The 19,638-nt window shown below is 43.4% G+C and overlaps 2 protein-coding genes across 2 annotated transcripts; both read right to left on the bottom strand.

Annotated features, from left to right (window-relative positions):
• Window positions 1-1,974: 1,974 nt before the first annotated feature.
• LOC138370817 (putative uncharacterized protein DDB_G0279653) lies at window positions 1,975-4,160 on the bottom strand. Its single transcript, XM_069335422.1, has 2 exons — window positions 4,125-4,160; window positions 1,975-2,658 (listed from the first exon to the last, which is right to left on the bottom strand). Exons 1-2 carry the CDS (start codon window positions 4,158-4,160, stop codon window positions 1,975-1,977), a joined length of 720 nt encoding a protein of 239 aa, XP_069191523.1.
• A 14,155-nt stretch (window positions 4,161-18,315) lies between these two features.
• Window positions 18,316-18,738, bottom strand: LOC138370816 (signal transducer and activator of transcription 2-like). Its single transcript, XM_069335421.1, has one exon. The coding sequence runs from the start codon at window positions 18,736-18,738 to the stop codon at window positions 18,316-18,318; it is 423 nt and encodes a 140-aa protein (XP_069191522.1).
• Between the last annotated feature and the right edge of the window lie 900 nt (window positions 18,739-19,638).

Genomic DNA, 19,638 nt, shown 5'->3' with positions numbered 1-19,638 from the left:
CATTTCTTGAAAATATGAAAACTGACACGCTGTGGGAAGTTGCTAAGGGCTGTGAGGGCGTTCTAGACGCTGTGGGAAATTGCTGAGGGCTGTGAGGGCTTAGTTAGTTTTAGTTTAGTTCATTTATTATGCACCCCATACCCATCTTGTGGGAGGTAGTGGAAAGGGTTACAGAGGCACATAATGGGCTCAGGGACTGAACCCCACAATTCATTTAGCTAAGCAAGTTACAATCTTGATGAGCTAGTTACAAAATTCAATATAAGTCGTCACATCAACAATGGGTTCGAGATCGACCTCAATTACAGGTTCTAAATTAAGCAACTGACATATGTGGAGAGCTAGTGTCAGAATTGATATGTTTGTCCTGCACACCGCCCCCCCCCCATCCAGTGGGCAGCGGTGGATAGGTTACAATCACTTAGTTACTACCTACAGTTAGCAAACTGGGGGATATTTGGCTAAAATTTCTGGTAGCAGTTCATTTTGAATGAAATATTGACACATCGCTGGAACATTCGTTATAGAATTGTTTCTAAATTCACGTATCTTTCCGCACTCCATCACATAGTGACGGAGGGTGTGCGAATAATTTTGTTGACACAGTTTACATTTGGTCAGGTCTACATCAGCAGATAATGAGAATTCCCAGAGATACTTGTAACCGAGTCTAAGCCGAGCAGTAGTAACATCTAGAAGTCTGCTGGTTTTATTGCATGATACATAGATGTGTGGCTCCTCTTGCATGATAGTATGATGATAGATGGAATTACTGGTGTCAATTTCACTTTGCCTCAGATCTACAAGATCTTGTTGAAGTTCTCGGTGTACTGCTGCTCTCAGATTGCTCATTGACAATCCAAGGTTACACTCAACGGCTCCTTTAAAGGCAGATTCTTTGGCTAACTTATCAGCTCTATCATGCATTCGGAGGCCAACATGAGATGGAGACCACATGAAATGGACTCTGTTACCATCCTTAATAATTTTGTTGTATTTGTGTCTAGCTTCGGACACGAGCATGTTACAGTTATGTCTTAGGCGATCTGGACGCCGTGAGAAGTCCTTTGTGGGTTCTTGTGCTAGAGACTATGGGTATTTACTAGAGGCTGTAGGTATGTGCTACAGTAAGGAGGTTCTTAAATATATTTTACAATTTCAGATCACCAGAGATCTGTAACGATCTCACCCCCCTCCCTTCACTGTATTGTCGAAATCCATCACTATTAGGTTAGGTTAGGTAGCACCGTGACTTCAAAGGATATCAGTAGCTTAGGTGTGACTTTCTATATATGAATAGCTAAGAAACACCTGGAAGAAAACCATAAGGACTTTATCATATTGATAGAAAACCCGCCAAAGCACATGAGCAAGAAATAGCATGATTTTTTGTGTGTGTGTTTTTGTCCAGTCAAAATATTAAATCGAAGTAGAGTTTCTAAATAGTTTACTCGCAAGTCAGTTGACATATCAAGTCGATTTTCCCCACTTTGATATCAAATTTTTCCCACTTTGATATCAAATTTTTCCCACTTTGATATCAAATTTTTCCCACTTTGATATCAAATTTTTCCCACTTTGATATCAAATTTTTCCCACTTTGATATCAAATTTTTCCCACTTTGATATCAAATTTTTCCCACTTTGATATCAAATTTTTCCCACTTTGATATCAAATTCAAAAATTGCAGAGAATCAAATTTCACAAAGATCGATAGTTGAAGGGAGGTGAAGGTGGTCTGTTATGTCCCCCACATACACGAAGTATGACTGGTGTATGATGTGATCATACCTTAGTCAATTATAAGGCAGTATAGCCTAATATTAATGTATTTTGAATATACTATTATGTGTGTACCATATCGAATTCTATGTATTACTGTATATGATATGCTTTAGTATTACTATGTATTATGTATACATGTATGTCTGATGTATTAATGGCGTATGTACTATGATATATCTATTTCATTGCTATTTAGTGTAGTAGCCTCTGTCCTGATTGTCACTGTACTGATTGTCACTGTACTGATTGTCACTGTCCTGATTGTCACTGTACTGATTGTCACTGTACTGATTGTCACTGTACTGATTGTCACTGTACTGATTGTCACTGTGCTGATTGTCACTGTGCTGATTGTCACTGTGCTGATTGTCACTGTGATGACTGTCACTGTGCTGATTGTCACTGTACTGATTGTCACTGTACTGATTGTCACTGTGCTGATTGTCACTGTACTGATTGCCACTGTACTGATTGTCACTGTACTGATTGTCACTGTACTGATTGTCACTGTACTGATTGTCACTGTGCTGATTGTCACTGTACTGATTGTCACTGTACTGATTGTCACTGTACTGATTGTCACTGTGCTGATTGTCACTGTGCTGACTGTCACTGTGCTGATTGTCACTGTGCTGATTGTCACTGTGCTGATTGTCACTGTGATGACTGTCACTGTGCTGATTGTCACTGTACTGATTGTCACTGTACTGATTGTCACTGTGCTGATTGTCACTGTACTGATTGTCACTGTGCTGACTGTCACTGTGCTGATTGTCACTGTGCTGATTGTCACTGTGCTGATTGTCACTGTGCTGATTGTCACTGTACTGATTGTCACTGTGCTGATTGTCACTGTACTGATTGTCACTGTGCTGATTGTCACTGTGCTGATTGTCACTGTACTGATTGTCACTGCTGATTGTCACTGTGCTGATTGTCACTGTGCTGATTGTCACTGTGCTGATTGGCACTGTACTGATTGTCACTGTGCTGATTGTCACTGTGCTGATTGTCACTGTGCTGATTGTCACTGTCCTGATTGTCACTGTGCTGATTGTCACTGTACTGATTGTCACTGTGCTGATTGTCACTGTGCTGATTGTCACTGTACTGATTGTCACTGTACTGATCGCAGTTGCTGGCCAGGCCTTGGGCTGAGAGGATGTGCGCGCCTCCTCTCCCTCTTCAAATTCGTAAAGTCAATATTGACTTATTAACTACGTGCATAGGTGATATACTAAACATAATAGATACCCTTAAAAAGATTCATAGAAAACACCGACCTTACCTAACCTTGTTAGTATCTTAAGATAAGCATCTTTTTGTTTCGTAATTACAATTATTACTTAACCTATACCTATTATAGGTTAGGTAATAATTGTAATTACGAAGCAATAAGATGCTTATCTTAAGATACTAACAAGGTTAGGTAAGGTCGGTGTTTTCTATGAATCTTTTTAAGGGTATCTATTATGTTAAGTATGTCACCTATGCACATATTTAATAAGTCAATATTGACTTATTAAATTTGCGAGAACGGGTTGCCCTCTTTGGGTCAAGTCCCTCGTCCCCAACCTTGTGTTGTGATCGCCGGGGCGGTAGCGTCACAATACTACTGTGCTGCTGAGTGTTCCAACACTGTTGCATAAGTCACTAGTGTCAAGGGAACCCTAGAGTGAACTAGTGAGTGGCGTCTGAGGCTTGGAGGTAGGCTAGCCTGCCCCCTCCGCTCCCTTAGGGGAAGCCTACCAAACATTTGTGTTTGATGCATTGTTGGTGTTAATAACACAGCATCACCTGTACAGTGTACCTGGGACTCACTGTAAGACTCTCTAGCAAGAACCACAGGGCATCTACAGCTTCAGGCAACAAACAGCAAGGAGAGTTGTGGGATCGTAATCTGTCCCCCACGGACCTCTGACCCTTGCGGTTAGAGCGCTGACCCAATGGTCCCCCCTATCCCTTCCCTGGCGGGAGGTTGACAGCCGCCAACACTACAATGATGCCAGCTGTGTACAGAGTAACTGTACATTCCTAGTTATAAGACTTATCTTCCCCACTTTCTCTTATTCTTCTCATTTATTTATTTATTTATTTATTTATTTATATATATACAAGAAGGTACATTGGGTTTGTGAGAATACATTGGATAGTACAGTATTTACATTCTTGTAAAGCCACTAGTACGCGCAGCGTTTCGGGCAGGTCCTTAATCTAGCAGATAATTTTAAGTAGGTAATTTCAATCAGAATTGATAAATGATAAAGATACATTACAAGAGAAAAATTTCGTCATTTCAACAGGTCAAGTGGAACGGTCCAGTGGCCCATGCGGTTACCTGTAAAATCTGAGCGGGGCCACTTGATCTGGGCATCTGTTCACCCTTGTAGCAGGGTTAGGCTGTCTTAGGGGACCTTCTGTCCACACATAGGAGAATAAGTCACTGAGGGCTAACCTCTGCGAGTCCCAACCAACCAAGAGGAATATCCAAGTGTTTATCCAAGTGGTCTGAGCACACTCAGACCCACAGAGTGCTCTACCCCTCAGAACAGTTTTATGACTGTTGGCGCTGATGACTGGTAGGGCATGCTGCTTGCCCTGCCATTTGTCATGTTATTCGTCATCACATGGTTATAAATGGTATTAACCAGGTATCGGACGATATTATTTCAAATTAATGTCACCTGAAGAAGCAGTAATGGAGGAGGCAGCTGCCGGGCCATCAGGGCTCCCCCCCTCCATGACCTGTGACACTGTCACCCCACCACCCAGTGATGGGTTTATGACCGTGTTAAGTAAAAATCAGAGAAGGAAACTAAAGCATGCTGAACAACAGGGTGGACGACGTCCACTAGCACCAAAGACAGAGTACACGCGCCTGGCCTTCCCTACAGGCACGAGTGTAGCTGACAAGATTGTTTGGAGCAAGGAACTGAGCAAGGCGTATGAACCTGGCTCTGTAGACCTCCTACGTCCATATGTCAACTTCCCATATGTGTACGTTTCAAGACAGAATAAGCAAGTTGTGGGTGCTCTTCAGCAAGGAACAATAGGTGGTATAAAGTTCTCTCTTCAAGATAATCCATCGCGAAACAAGAAGATGGATGAATACCTGGTCTACAGATATCATCACGAGTATCCACTAGAGTGGGTCTATGAATTAGACGGGGTTCACAAAGCAAGAAGATTGACAAAAATGGTAAACCCAACAATCAAATAGTCATAGTCTGGAAGAAGCCTGATCCGCCACCTAAAAAGTATTGGTTTGGTGGGGTGTATGCGCCCCCCAGCACGTTCAGGGTGTGGGAGCCGAACCCTGTGGAGTGTTACGAGTGCTGTGGCAGTGGCCACATAGCTAAGCACTGCTGGTGCTCCACACCCAAGTGTGCTCTCTGTTCCGGTGATCACCCACTGAAGAACTGTCCGTATAAGAAGACCAGAGACCAAAGAAAACTGGAACAGGAGCAACAGAACACTGTAACAGAAGCAGGGCAACAACCTGAAACTGTGACTCCAACTAAACTCGGCTTTGCTGCCCGAAACGCTTTGCGTAATAGTGGCTTTAGGCATTGTATGTACTAGCTCTATCTATTAAGCCAACAAACTTTGTAAAATCTCTTTATGTATGTACCTTACCTAAATAAAAATTATTATTATAAATTATTATTAAACCGCCGCTGAAGTGTTTCAGATGTGGTATGGAGGGAGTAACCATATGGCACTCAGACTGTACCAAACGGCCAGCCTCCCTTGGCACAAGGAGGCAAGTGCCTGAGACACAACAAGTGCCTACTGATGCCGGCTCTAGTACTGTTGACCCACCCCATAACGGTGACAGTACCAGCAACGCCCCTGACAACACACAACAGCCTGAGTTAATAGTTAAAGGACAGTTGGCAGCCTTGCAAGCACAGGTAGCAGAACTGGCTGAAATTATACAGACGCTACGTCAGGCTCCTTCACAAGAGATACAGCAGCCTCCATGCTGCTGTGTCACAGCCGTGGCCCGCGCTGGTAAAGGTACCTGGGGTGGTGGCGGCGGCAGCGGCGGCAGCAGCGGTAGCGGTGGCGGCAGCAGCGGCAGCGGCGGCGGCAGCAGCGGTAGCGGCGGTGACAGCAGTGGCAGCGGTGGCAGCGGCAGCAGAGATGAGAGCGACAACGGAGGCGGTGGCAGCGGCAGCAGAGATGAGAGCGACAACGGAGGCGGTGGCAGCAACGTCGTCAGTCAACTCAAGGATGACAGCAGTGATAGTGACACAGAAACATTAACTGGAAAAGGAAGTCGATCTGCATCAGCATATTTTAAAATGATTCATGACCTTAACGAACGCGCTCAACCCAAGTACGAGAATGAAAAAGATAATATTCTGGGTGACAGTAATTATGCCCTACGACTTACAGAGAACATTCACTCGCGGACCATCCCGAGTTCCTCAGTGATCAAGAAACTGATGATGTCACCAGGTGTTCCTGACGATACCAAACGCCAGGTTGGTGTGGCTCTTTACGTCATAGAGTCACTTATTGACACATTGTGTAAGTGGGACGAGGACAACAATGGGACCACCAGTCCCAGGGAGGAACAACACCAAGACGATGGCTGCTGTTGACACAAGAACTATTAGGTTTCTCAGTTGGAACATTCGTAGTATCAACAAAAGACTGAATGACCTAATTGCATATGTTACCAGTAACAACATAGATATAATTGCTGTACAGGAGCCCTACACGTCCAATATGATCAACAAGACCCCACCAAAGATCAGAGGGTATGCAGCCTATAATAACAGTAACGCCACAGGCCTATTATTAACATACATCAGAAGTGATTTACCGCACATTCTTGTGAGCACGTCACACAATGTACACACACAGTACCATCACTTTCATGTACAAACTACAGCAGGCCACTTCTCATTCCTCAACGTATATGCTAGAAGCCAGAAATTCAATGTAGCATTGTTCCCGGATCAAGACAATCATGGGACAATATACATGGGAGATTTTAATGCTAGACATATTACGCTGGGAGACATTACTAACAACGATAATGGATGCAAATTTATAAAATATGTTTATGACAACAGATTAATCGTGTATACTACGGATACCCAAACTCATTTATTGGGAGGCAGACTTGATTATGTAATGGGTAGAAACCTTGTGCAAGATAGGATGGAATGTTCGTTGGTAAATCATATGGTTAGTGATCACTATGCAGTTTCTGCTTCCTATGAGGTACAGTGTGATGTACCTAATAGACATCAGAGACGGAAAATGAATATTCCATATGGCTTGCATGACCACTTTATTAATTGTATTTCAAAATGGTATCAAGATTACACAATACCGAATGTGCAAACCTTCTCCAGAGATCTCGTTGATACGATTACTACCTACTACGACACATGGGTGTGTTGGGGAACAGGTCGTAAGCCTAGCAGAAGTGGGCAACACCTACCACCACCCAAGTGGGTCCTTGACCCCGTATTTGTTAAAGAACATGAACGAGTAAAGCAACTTGGAGATACGTACAAACGAACCAAAGCACAAGGTGACTTGCATGCATTTCTAGTTGCAAATAGAGAGGTGAGAGACATGAGCAACGTTATACGTAATAAACATTGGGAAGAGTTCCTACAAAGTATAAATGAGCAAACAACACTTGTTGAAGTTTGGGAAAAGATACGAAAAATCTCTAGAAGCAGCCCAACCAAACCGCTGCACCACAGCCCACTAGAACAAGCAAACATTCTCCTTGATCAATGGGCACTAACATCGAGCTACGACTCACTCCCAATTAACATACAGCACAAACTTGATGACACACGCCCCAACAGACAACGAACCATCAATCTTGCCTGTACAGCTATCGACGTGTCGGACCTTAATGATGTAACTGAATGGGAATTAAATCATTAAATCAGCACTAAAGATGGGAAAATCAACTGCTCCTGGAGAGGATGGTATTACTTACAGTCTACTGAGATTAGTCTCACACGTACCAGGTAATCCACTATTAGTGTTGTACAGAATGAGTTTACGTTAAGGAGTATTACCTGATGCTTGGACAAAGAGTGTCATTGTTCCCATCCTCAAACCACACTCAGATAATTATAGACCCATATCTCTAACATCGTGTGTTTGCAAAGTGCTTGAACGTATTGTTCTTAACCGACTCACGTATCGTATACAGGGGCACCTGTCACCCCAATTGTTTGGATTTATGCCTGGGCTCAGTACACAACACTGTTTTGCTGAGTACTTCGCACATATTGAAGCTTCCCCTCAAACAGTCTTCATCGACCTAGCAGCAGCTTTTGATACAGCAAACAGAGAAATCATACTGGAACAGCTTGCCGAGCTGGGAATACAATGAAAATTACTGAAATGGATAAAGGGCTATTTGTCTAATCGAACAGCATATGTTTTGTTTAATGGTGTTAAAAGCACAGAGAGCAAACACTATGAACTGGGAACTCCACAAGGAGGGGTCCTCAGTCCCTTGTTGTTTTCCAACTAATAATGAAGACACTGTCATTTGTTATGCTGATGATATATGTTTACAGGCTGCCCCCGAGCCTAGAATGCAAATTCTGCTCGACGCTTTTGCTACTAGAGCTGAGGAATGTGGCCTCCTTATCTCTGTACAGAAAACTCGTGCCCTCATTCCATGTGGTATTCCACCAGCCAATTATCATATAGATGGGCGAGCACTTGAGAACTGCGAGTCTTACAGATACCTTGGTGTCCCCATTAACGACCCTGGGTACCTTTCTTCTCTCAAGAGGAGACTTTGGGAGAGATTAAAGCCCTTGCGTGTCCTTGTTGGTGTCAATCATGGACTTAACGTGAGACTTACTAGAATGTTTTATGTATCATTTATACGCTCTGTGATTGACTACAATGCTCTACATCTCACACTGTATACTGACAAAGAGCTGAAATCTCTTGGAACCTTGCAAAATGAAGCTATGCGTCTCATCCTTGGGGCTCCAAAGTCCACGAGAATAGTTAATATGAGAGCAGAGTTAAAATTACCTACCATAAGTGAGAGAATTTTGTCTATTAACACAGTTTTCGGCGTGAAGGCATTGAGTAGATCTAGACAACACATGAAGTTTCAAGCTAAACTTTCTAATATGCTGCACTCACCTGAGGTCTATAGAAGAAGAACGAAATCTGATTATGTATATTGGTTCTACAAGGTAGCCAACTCCATCAAAATATTAAATATGTACCCAACTCAACTAATGATTAATCAGCCAATTACTCCATGGGATAACTGGGATCTATCAGTTGATTTTGTAAATGCGCCCAAGAAAGATAGTGTGCACACTACATTATTAAAACAGTTAACACTGAAAAGCATCACTGAAAGTACTCAGAGTATGGGTAACGATGTTTATCAGTGCTATACCGACGGCTCTGTAGAAAAAGGTGGACGATGTACCGGATGTGCATGTAACATATTTGAACAATCTTCTCTTGTACATACAGCAATGAAGCGCGTCAATGATTGGGCAAGTACAACTCAAACCGAACTTGCAGCCATATACCTTGCCACTGAATTTTTAAAAGACAAAGGCAGTGGACTTATATACTGTGACTCGCAGAGTGCACTCCTGGCATTGAACGCACATAGTAGTTGAACAACTTTTCTCAATGTTCATGGAGATAAAGTACACAACATTTCTTGATCTAAAAATGCCTTTGATATTGCTAATAGGGAAGTGATTATGTATGAATTAGCGAGAATGGATATAGGTGGACAATTATTACAATGGATACGGGGCTATCTTACCAACCGGAAGTCCTCTGCACTGTTCCAAGGCTACAAGAGTGACACTAAATTATGCAACTAGGCACAGAAGGAGGAGTACTAAGCCCTACCTCGTTTAATGTTCTAATTAATGCCTTACTAAAATCAATCTCAACTTGTCCGGCAAACATCACTATCAGCTATGCAGATGACATCCTTGTACATATTAAAACCCACCACGAAATGCAAGCAATCTTAAATTGTATACATACAGCTTATGAGAGCCTTGGTCTTGTAATCAACGCTGCTAAAACTAAGGTATTTAACAGACAAATTGGCAACCGCAAAGTGGACCACGAAAACTTAAATAGATAACATACCAATTGACTATGTCTCGCTTCTTTCAAATACCTTGGTGTCTCTGTCCCGTGTACCTCAACTGCAGTCAATAAGTTACATCAACAATGTAGAGACAGGCTCATGGCTCTCAGAACTGTAGTGGGGTATACCCCTAAGTACGGTGTTAATATTAGAATAGCAAAAATGATGTATTTAGCATATATAAAGTCTCTGATAGACTATCATGCACCACTTTTGGTCCAGTAAAATGGCAAAAGTATTGATAGACTGGAAAAAATGCAAAATGAAGCACTCAGAATTATACTTGGCTCCTATAACTACTAAAGTTCTCAACATGTGGAAAGATTTAAATATACTTAGCGTTTGAGACAGTATATTTGAAATTAATCTTATTATGGGACTAAAGGTACTGCTTGATAACAAAAACAACATTGTGTCAGTTGAACTGTTAGAACACATACGAAATGGAACCAGCGAGTCTAAATGGATTCAAAGAACAGCCACTCATATTAAAATGATGGGATTGCACGATGTATATACAGATGAAAGAGTACAGCACTTCCTTCCACCCTGGCAAATAGTACCTTTTGACATCCTGACCCCTGCATACCCCACCAAGAAACTAATCACAAACAACCTTCATGCTCAGCTTGCTGCTAAATTAAGCACCATAGAACACATTCACAATATACAAGCTGAAAACAACATTGCACAGACCATATACACTGACGGATCACTCAATACAGCTACAGGGAGGGCAGGAAGTGCTGTTATTGCTCATCAGCCCGATGGCAGCACAATTCAAAGGAATATCCGAATTAGTAACTGGGCATCCACAATGCAAGCCGAGTTGGTAGCAATACTGGGAGCACTCGAAATTTTTGACAACTCTGAAGTAGACAGCTTAATTATTTCCGACTCCCTTTCCTCACTACGAGCAATAAACAGTTTGCAATCAAGTAATAACGTGCTTGTCTTGGAAGCTAGACGTAGATATATAAGAATACTTAGCAAGAGGGTAAATATAAAAATGTAGTGGATTCCTTCTCACATTGGCATGCAGGAACATGACAAAGTTGACGCCCTTGCTAAGGCTGCAATAAATAAAGACAGTATTGAACGGAATCTTGAGTTATCAAATATTAGACAAGAACTCCTGGATGAATTTGAAGAAAGAAGAACTGTGCAAACTGGAACTAGCAGGTCCATTGTTCATCACAATGAAATGTGTGAAGTAAAACATTTATATGGGGCAAGTAACAAAGTAAGTAGATTAACAGATGTTGTCACAGCTCGTATAAGACTTGGCTACAGGTATCTCTGGCAGTTCGGCTTGTATAGGGATCTAGATGAAGTAAAGTGTATGGTGTAAAGTCATAGGTGTATGGTGACTCATAGTGTAAAGTCACTTTACACTATAAGTGTAAAGTGTGTGGCCAAAGACAGGGACACACACTCGAACACTATATCTTGGATTGTAGTAAAATTGAGCCATTTAGAGATAAATTTAAGCTCACTCTGTATGATATGGCAACCTATCTTATTACCATGGATAAATTACCTGAAATCCTTGCACTGTATCCATATTTCGCTTTCAGTAGATAAACGACATATGAGATGAAGAAACAAGTAGTGTATTGTGAAGAGTAATAATAAACAGAAGCTACCCTATAACTATCCCCATTGGTCAAACTATTATGTATTAGCAATAAGACCTACCATTAATGTACAATGACTTACTATAAATGTATAGCTCTTGAAATAGCACTTTCTCTGTAACTAGCAGACATTGTAACTATAAGGTGTGAAGGATAGATGAAATTGTTTATGTAATAATCTAAGATGAGGTCTGATAAAGACCTTTTGTGCCCTCTGTAATGTATTTTGCGCTGCCGCTCACAGGATGGGAATGGGGTGCACTAGCCGCCTCCAGCGGACACAATAACAAAAAGCAAGGAAACACATTAGAAATACGAAGAGACAGAGGTTCCTGTAAGTGAGACAGCCGGATAGAAAGAGGGAGGCGGTGAAGAGGAACAGGAGCTACAGGAGGGGTAAAAGTTAAAGCACGACAGAGGCGAGAGGAAGGATGTTGCAAGGATCTCGCTAGATAGGAAAGACAGTAGCGATCACGGCGGTCCTGGAAAGACAGGAAGCATGTGTCAACATACAAGCTGAGGGCGTGAGTTGAACGAAAGGCACCAGAGCTGAGGCGTAACCCAGCATGGTGCAAAGCATCAAGACGGCGAAGAGCAGAAGGAGAAGCAGATGAGTAAGCAGAGCAACCATAATCGAGTTTAGACAGGACGAGAGAGGAATGTAAAGAGACGAGCGTGCACCTATCTGCCCCCCAAAAAAGTATGGGACAAAACCTTAAGGAGGGCAAGGGCCTTAGAGCATTCAGCTCGGAGTTAAGAGATATGGGGCGACCAAGACAAACGTGTGTCAAAGATTAACCTCAAAAGCTTAGCAGAATCCCTGTACACAAGGGAATGACCATAAAGTGACAAAGAAGGACGAAGAATGACATGCTTCCGAGTAAAAGTCATAGCACAAGTCTTAGACGTAGAGAACTTGAAGTCATGATTGGTGGCCCAAGACGACACAGCATCAAACGCAAGTTGAAGCCGCCGCTGAAGGAGAGGAGAATCATCACCCTGATAACAGAGGGTAAGATCGCCGACATAGAAAGTAGAGAAGACGCTAGAAGGAAGGGAGGAAAGAAGGCCGTTGAGGGCAACTAAAAAAAAAGTAGTACTCAGAACACTACCTTTGGGAACACCCTCATATTGCCGAAAAGGGGCAGAGAGAGTGGCACCAAACCTCACTCAAAAGGAACAACGAGAGAGGAAACTTTGGAGAAAGAGAAGGAGATTCCCATGAAGGCCAAAAGAATGAAGTTGGGACAGAATATGATATCGCCAGGTATGTCGACAGCCTTTTCCAGGTCAAAATGGACGGCAACAACGGAGGTCTTCGTAGCAAAAGCAGTACGAATATAGACCTCCAAGTTCACCAGGACATCTGGTGGCGATAGCGTTCTAAGAACCACATCAGACGAACTTAACCATACGTTCAAAGAGCTTGCAGACACAACTCATGAGGGCAATAGGGCGGAAGTCCTTAGGGGATGTCCCGAGAGACCCTGGTTTCCGGACAGGGAGGACAACGGCATCGAGCCAGTCCTCAGGGACTGACGACGACTCCCAGACCCGATTAAACAGACTCAGTAAATACTGAGACGTGCACAGAGGGAGATGACGAAGCATCTCATAATGAACACTATCAGAGCCCGCCACTGTAGAACCGCAGAGGGCCAGGGCAGACTGAAGCTCAGAGATAGAGAGAAGGGATCGTTCTAGGGAAGGCAGAGATGGGTACAGAAATCCAAAGGACGAGATTCAAGAAGAGGCTTACGAAGAAGGAAAGATTGAAGAAGATGAGAACCAGAGGTAACAGAAGAAAAGTGGGAACCCAATTCGATCGCGACCTGCAACGGATCTGCCACAATACCACGAAGGTGAAGGACCAGCGAGACATCGGAAACGAACTTATCTTGTGGATACGCTTGTGGAGACTACTTATCTTGTGGATACTACCAGGCCAACGGTAGAGGAGTTTCGGACGTAATGGTAGAGACATAAGACATCCAACATTCACGTTTAGCGGTACGGTTGGTCCTATGGGCCACCGTCGGATGGAGAAGCGATGAATAGAGTGGAAGGCAGCATCGAAGACGGTGTCATGAAAAAGGAGGAGGGCGCGAGGGAGAGGCAGAATGGAGATAGTCGGGCTGGAGAGGTGTGCTGGAGAGTGATGATTGTGAGTGGTGTTGGAGAGTGGTGCTGGAAAGTGATGCTTATGGTGAATAATGACTTTCAAGAACCACCAGTCGGGTGATGGCTTTATCAATGAGACCTGATGACGTCACATGGATGTGGTGATGCAGTGATGATGTCACAGGGAGCCAACAGGGTGGTGACACCAACTAGCTGTCGTCACAGGAAGCGAATAATGGCGCAAAATGTGTTTCTCTGTATTTCTCTGGGATGGACATAGGCTGATTAGGTAGGCTTAAGGTAAATTCTTTAATATAACAAATTATTCAGACCCCTCCTGCCATATAATTTTCGTGGATTCAAGTAATCACGTCAATATGTAATGTAAAATGTCAATGTCTCAAGAGTGAAATATGTCGTGTTATTTCCGTGGAGTTCTTATTGAAAAGAAAATAGGGAAAATGAAGGAGAAAGGGGAAGGGAACTTCGAGGAGAAAGCGCCAAGTAATTACAACTATAAGTAATTACAACAGCACTTGGAATGGGGACCAGGATAAGGATTTAGGATGGGACGGGGGGAAAGGAATGGCGCCCCCAACCACTTGGACGGTCGGGGATTGAACGCCAACCTGCATGACACCAGACCGTCGCTCTACCGTCCACCCCAAGTGGTCTGGCACCATTCCTTCCCACCGTCCCTATAGAGGAAGAAGAAACAAGGAAAAGAGACAAAAACATCTGCGAGTCCCATATAGTTGTTTCAGTTCTCCTCGAGTAGGGAAGCAGGGAGGGAGAAGGGAAGGACGAGGGGCAGACCAAGGGAATGTGGGCGAGCCAGTGAAGGGGGGATGGGGTGAAGATTAGGTAAGGGGGGAGGGGGAAGGAAGAGAGACCCGGGTGCAGCCGGGTACCCCTTCTGTATACATCAATGGAAATGTCTGACTGTTCCCGGGACCCCGAGACCATTGCCCCTACAAATTTGACTGAGGCTTCCCCCAAACTCGCGGCTTCCACCTTCGAAGACAGACAGACAGGCCTTCTCTCTAATTGTATAGATATATATGTTGGTTGAACCTAACGGGCCTAGTTGCATAATAACCCGAAATTTCTTGATATATTTTACAATTTTTTTTATTATTGAATTCTTAAGCTTTCTATAGCATTATACAAGATTTTCTTTTCTTTAAATTAGTTCAAACTAATATATAAATTTGATCTAACCTAAGCTAACAGGTAGGGGCAGCAGTCAAAAAAGCTAACCAAACACTTAGAACAATAAAGCGTTCCATTGACTTCAAGGAAAAGGTAGGTAGGTATACTTCAGTTGTATAAATCTCTGGTGCACCAACATTTGGATTACTGTATCCAAGCATGGAGACCATCTCCAGAAGGATATTGCTGCTCTGGAGAAGGTGCAACAAGGGAAAACAATTCCAGAGCTAAGTCCTTAGCTACGTCCAGAGCTAAGTCCGGAGCTACGTCCAGGGCTAAGTCCGGAGCTACGTCCAGAGCTAAGTCCGGAGCTACGTCCAGAGCTAAGTCCGGAGCTACGTCCAGAGCTTTTCATTACGTAACTTTTCATTTGCCAGTGATTATTCATATTATTTTGTTTGTTGACTTGTCTTTCATATTTTATGTGCTTAACTTTATTCATGTCTTGTTTTTCTAAAGTAATTAAAATTTCATTGTTAATTTACTTGTGTTTTGTGTGTCTTCCCATTACCTTACCACAGACGAAAGCTCCAGCTTTTCTCTTTTTTTTTCTATTATGTGACGAGGCCCTGCCCCTAGCTTTTGAAACAGCCGAACACCAACGCTTTACCGTCACATAATCATTCCGTATTAGGGACTTAGGCGGAAGTTACGAGTGCAAGTGGTGATCGCGGAGGTCAAGTGGTCTATGGGTATTGGAAGTGTATTTACCTAATAGAGTATGTTAATATGTTATTATTTGTCAGAGACTATTCTTGGTAATTAAATGACAAAACCCGACGGCCTTTAAATACCTTCCATATGTTCACTCATTGTGTTCCAGTACAAACCTAGTGGTACGCCTCAAGGGTCTGGTGTGTGTAGGAGTACACGGTGGTAGTAACGGTTGCTGAGGCAAGGTGTTATGTGTTGTGTAATCGCTGTGTTCGGAATGAACCGGGGTTCAGCGTCACGACATATTTCGTAGTTTTCACGCTTGATTTGTCCTTAGCAACGTTTTATCACTATTACCGCCTTACCAACGATATAAAACAAGCTCCAAGGTGCGGCTCGCTTGGCCCACCCATCGCTTGGCCCGCACATGGCCCACGCTGGCCCATCTTTCAATTGTTCTCTCGTGCAACCTTCTAAGTCCTCAGGCTTGCCTGACTCCACAAATGCTTGCACCTTATCCATCTTGTCCTGTGAGTCTTCCCAAGAGAGAGAATATACACCAGCGGTCACACAGTGTATCTATTTCAACAAAGGGCGTACGAATCCACTCTTGGACAGGGTGTGGGTGTGTCAGTTCACTCTCCCGGACACAGGCCCCCAATTTGTTATAGACTGTGGGTTGGTGGTGTTGTCGTCGTTGATCCTTCTCTACGGACAACCCAACCCACAACTCGGTAGAGTGCTTATACATTACCAGGAGATCACCCTGGGCACTTCTGGCTCTTGGAGAGGAGCTCAACGTCACACATTTAGGGGATGCGGCTCCAACACTTAGCCTCGTTGTCATGTGCACACACCCACTCGAGCCGCTGTGACTCCCCACTCTCTCCTTAGGTGATATGATCTCCTCAATCCCCCTTTGACTTATTAGTAATACCTTCTACCCTGTCCACAGCAGTGGTTCTTGGTTCTTTCTCTCTCTCTCTCCTTCTGTACTATTTCATGGGAAGCCTCACTAGGACAAGGTCAAATACCAGCAAATTTGAATACATTTACTGGACAAAGCACATACACAATACATACACACATATAATAATAATGAATCCTATACTCTATACTATTACAATCAGGTTGCACTCCAACACCATCAGAACTCTATCATCAGCCAATCAAGTGGTATCCTATCTCCTGGTTCACCACCTGATATTATCAACCTCCTCAAGTAGATCAAGTCTACATACACTGTTGCACTATCAGCAAGAGAATATATCTATAAACATGTACAAGGAAATCCAGCATTGAATGCAATAACATATATATATATATATATATATATATATATATATATATATATATATATATATATATATATATATATATATATATATATATATATATATATATATATATCAGTATAAATGTTCCTTGATACACAACAATGATCAATCGATCACTCTATCAGTCCTAGAACACGTACATCTGTAGGTAATCCAGCCTACGACTGTAACTCTAAACTTCAGTATAATACACTCCTTGACATAAGAATGCAAACAATCACTCACCTCTCACTGCGTCTTGCACGCTAATGACAACCAAACACTATCAACTCCCTACAAGTAATCCACCAGAACTTCCCTTCCACCTCTGGAAGTTCACTACCCTAATATCTTTAGGTTCTTCCGGGTTTCACTACCACGATCCTCTGCAGCTCCTCCAGGCTGCTATCATGAAGTTTCCTTGAGCAACTACGGTGCTCCACCCTTCTGCTAGGGTCCTCCACAGCTCTCTTGGCTGCTACACCATGAAGTTTCCTCGAGCAACTATGGTGCTTCACCACCTCTACAGAAGCATGTGACACTCCTCTTCACTGCTTCTCCTCACAGTTCGTGGTCATCTGCTCCACTACCTTGGAGTCTCATCAACTACTCCATCTGTGCTGGCTTCGAAGTTCTCAGCAACTTCTTCCCCAAAGACAAACCTGCAACCCATCGACACTCCAATAAAAATGTTTCCCCTTTAACACATAAACAAAAATAATCACACAATATGTTTGTCGCAAACCTCTATCTGTCCTCTACATACTGTGAGAGTGGACTTCCCCGTTGGGCAGGTCCATGCTCCACCTCGCCTGGCGGCGGTCCTCACTCACGCTGGGAGGGTCCTCCACCGTCAGGAGCCGGGCTCCCTCAGTTGACTGCCAGCGCTCAGAGGAGATGGATGTCGCTCCGTGTTCCTCCCTCTCCACTCTCTTATTTCAGGCCTTCTGCCTTATTAAAACATGTCTAACTTATCAATAAACATTGCTACTGAACTATGAACTAGCTTAAATCGTGCTTACCACAGATTGTCTAGTCGAGGGCGCTCCTCCCTCTGACGAAGCTTGGTCAGGGCGCTGCCACGGCCCACAATAATGCCTCTGGGCGGTTTAATAAACACTTCTCGTCGCCCAGGACTTGAGACCACACATCCCCAGCTCGATTCCACAGCTGGTACGTCTGCACACTTCTCTTCGAAATATATCACTAGGGGTTCCCATCTGATGGGAGCTCAACGGAGCGCGGCTTTCCCCCTGCGATGTCTGGCCTCAAGTGAGGTCAAAGCCCTCCAGAAGCGAGCCTCACGCCTCCAGCAAAATATCCACATCTCCTAGCCAGTAATTTATCTGTTTTCTTCTTCATTGCCCATAATCTCAAATTGTTATTTATATCCAAGCAACTATTTTACATATGTGTTATCACCTCAATATTTGCTAGACCTTCTAATCAGGTTAGGCTTGATGAATAATTCTCAAGGAGGGAGACTCGTTTCTCCTGCAGGCTGAGATCATAACAGTCCAGAGCTAAGTCCAGAGCTAAGTCCGGAGCTACGTCCAGAGCTAAGTCCGGAGATACGTCCAGAGCTAAGTCCGGAGCTACGTCCAGAGCTAAGTCCGGAGCTACGTCCAGAGCTATGTCCGGAGCTACGTCCAGAGCTAAGTTCAGAGCTACGTCCAGAGCTAAGTCCGGAACTACGTCCAGAGCTATGTCCGGAGCTACGTCCAGTGCTAAGTCCAGAGCTACGTCCAGAGCTAAGTCCGGAGCTACGTCCAGAGCTATGTCCGGAGCTACGTCCGGAGCTAAGTCCGGAGCTACGTCCAGAGCTATGTCCGGAGCTACGTCCAGAGCTAAGTCCGGAGCTACGTCCATAGTTAAGTCTAGAACTAAGTCCAGAGATAAGTCCGGAGCTACGTCCAGAGCTAAGTCCGGAGCTACGTACAGAGCTACGTCCGGAGCATTTAGACAGAATGGAAGCAAAGCATCTATGGGATGAAATATCTAGAGCATCTAGATCTAATTTAGATTTAGGAAAGACTTGGGTAAATACTGGTTCAGTAACAGGGTTGTTGATTTGTGGAACCAATTGCCGCGTAACGTGGTGGAGGTGGTGTCCCTCGAACACCTAGTTAAGTCTAGAACTAAGTCCAGAGATAAGTCCGGAGCTACGTCCAGAGCTAAGTCCGGAGCTACGTCCAGAGCTAAGTCCACTCAGGTATCAGGGACGGTTGAGGGCCACAGGGCTAACAACATGACAAACCAGGCATGACAGGGCGGATCTCACTGAAACTTTTAAAATACTGAACAATTTGGTGGATGTTCAGCCGGAAAATTTATTCAGAAGGTCAGATAAAACGTAAACAAGCACTAACAGTTTAAAGCTCAACAAGCAACAATGTTGGACTGAAAACAGGAGATTCATCACCCAAAGGGTTATAAACTTTTGGAACCGCCTACCCGCCGAAGCGGTAAATGCCAAAACTTTTAAAGTACAGCTAAAAAAAGATCATGGCAAATGGGGGGATTTTCGGCAAGCCGCCGGCTTCCTGTCCTCGTCGAGGCCACTAGTATTAGTGGCTCTCAGGTAAACTCAGGTAAGCTAACCTAATCTATTCTTATCAAACATATCATAGTTAGGTCACTAATTCATGTTCTTAATATAATATAATAATATTAATATGACTAAAACACATTGCTCAAACAGGGGGTGGAAGAATGTGCAATTCAAATTAATATATATATATATATATATATATATATATATATATATAT

The sequence above is a fragment of the Procambarus clarkii genome, chromosome 33 (genome assembly GCF_040958095.1).
Source record: "Procambarus clarkii isolate CNS0578487 chromosome 33, FALCON_Pclarkii_2.0, whole genome shotgun sequence".
NCBI classification, from domain to species: domain Eukaryota; kingdom Metazoa; phylum Arthropoda; class Malacostraca; order Decapoda; family Cambaridae; genus Procambarus; species Procambarus clarkii.
Note: the sequence above shows the minus strand (reverse complement) of the source record. Positions and strands in the feature narration are given on the sequence as shown.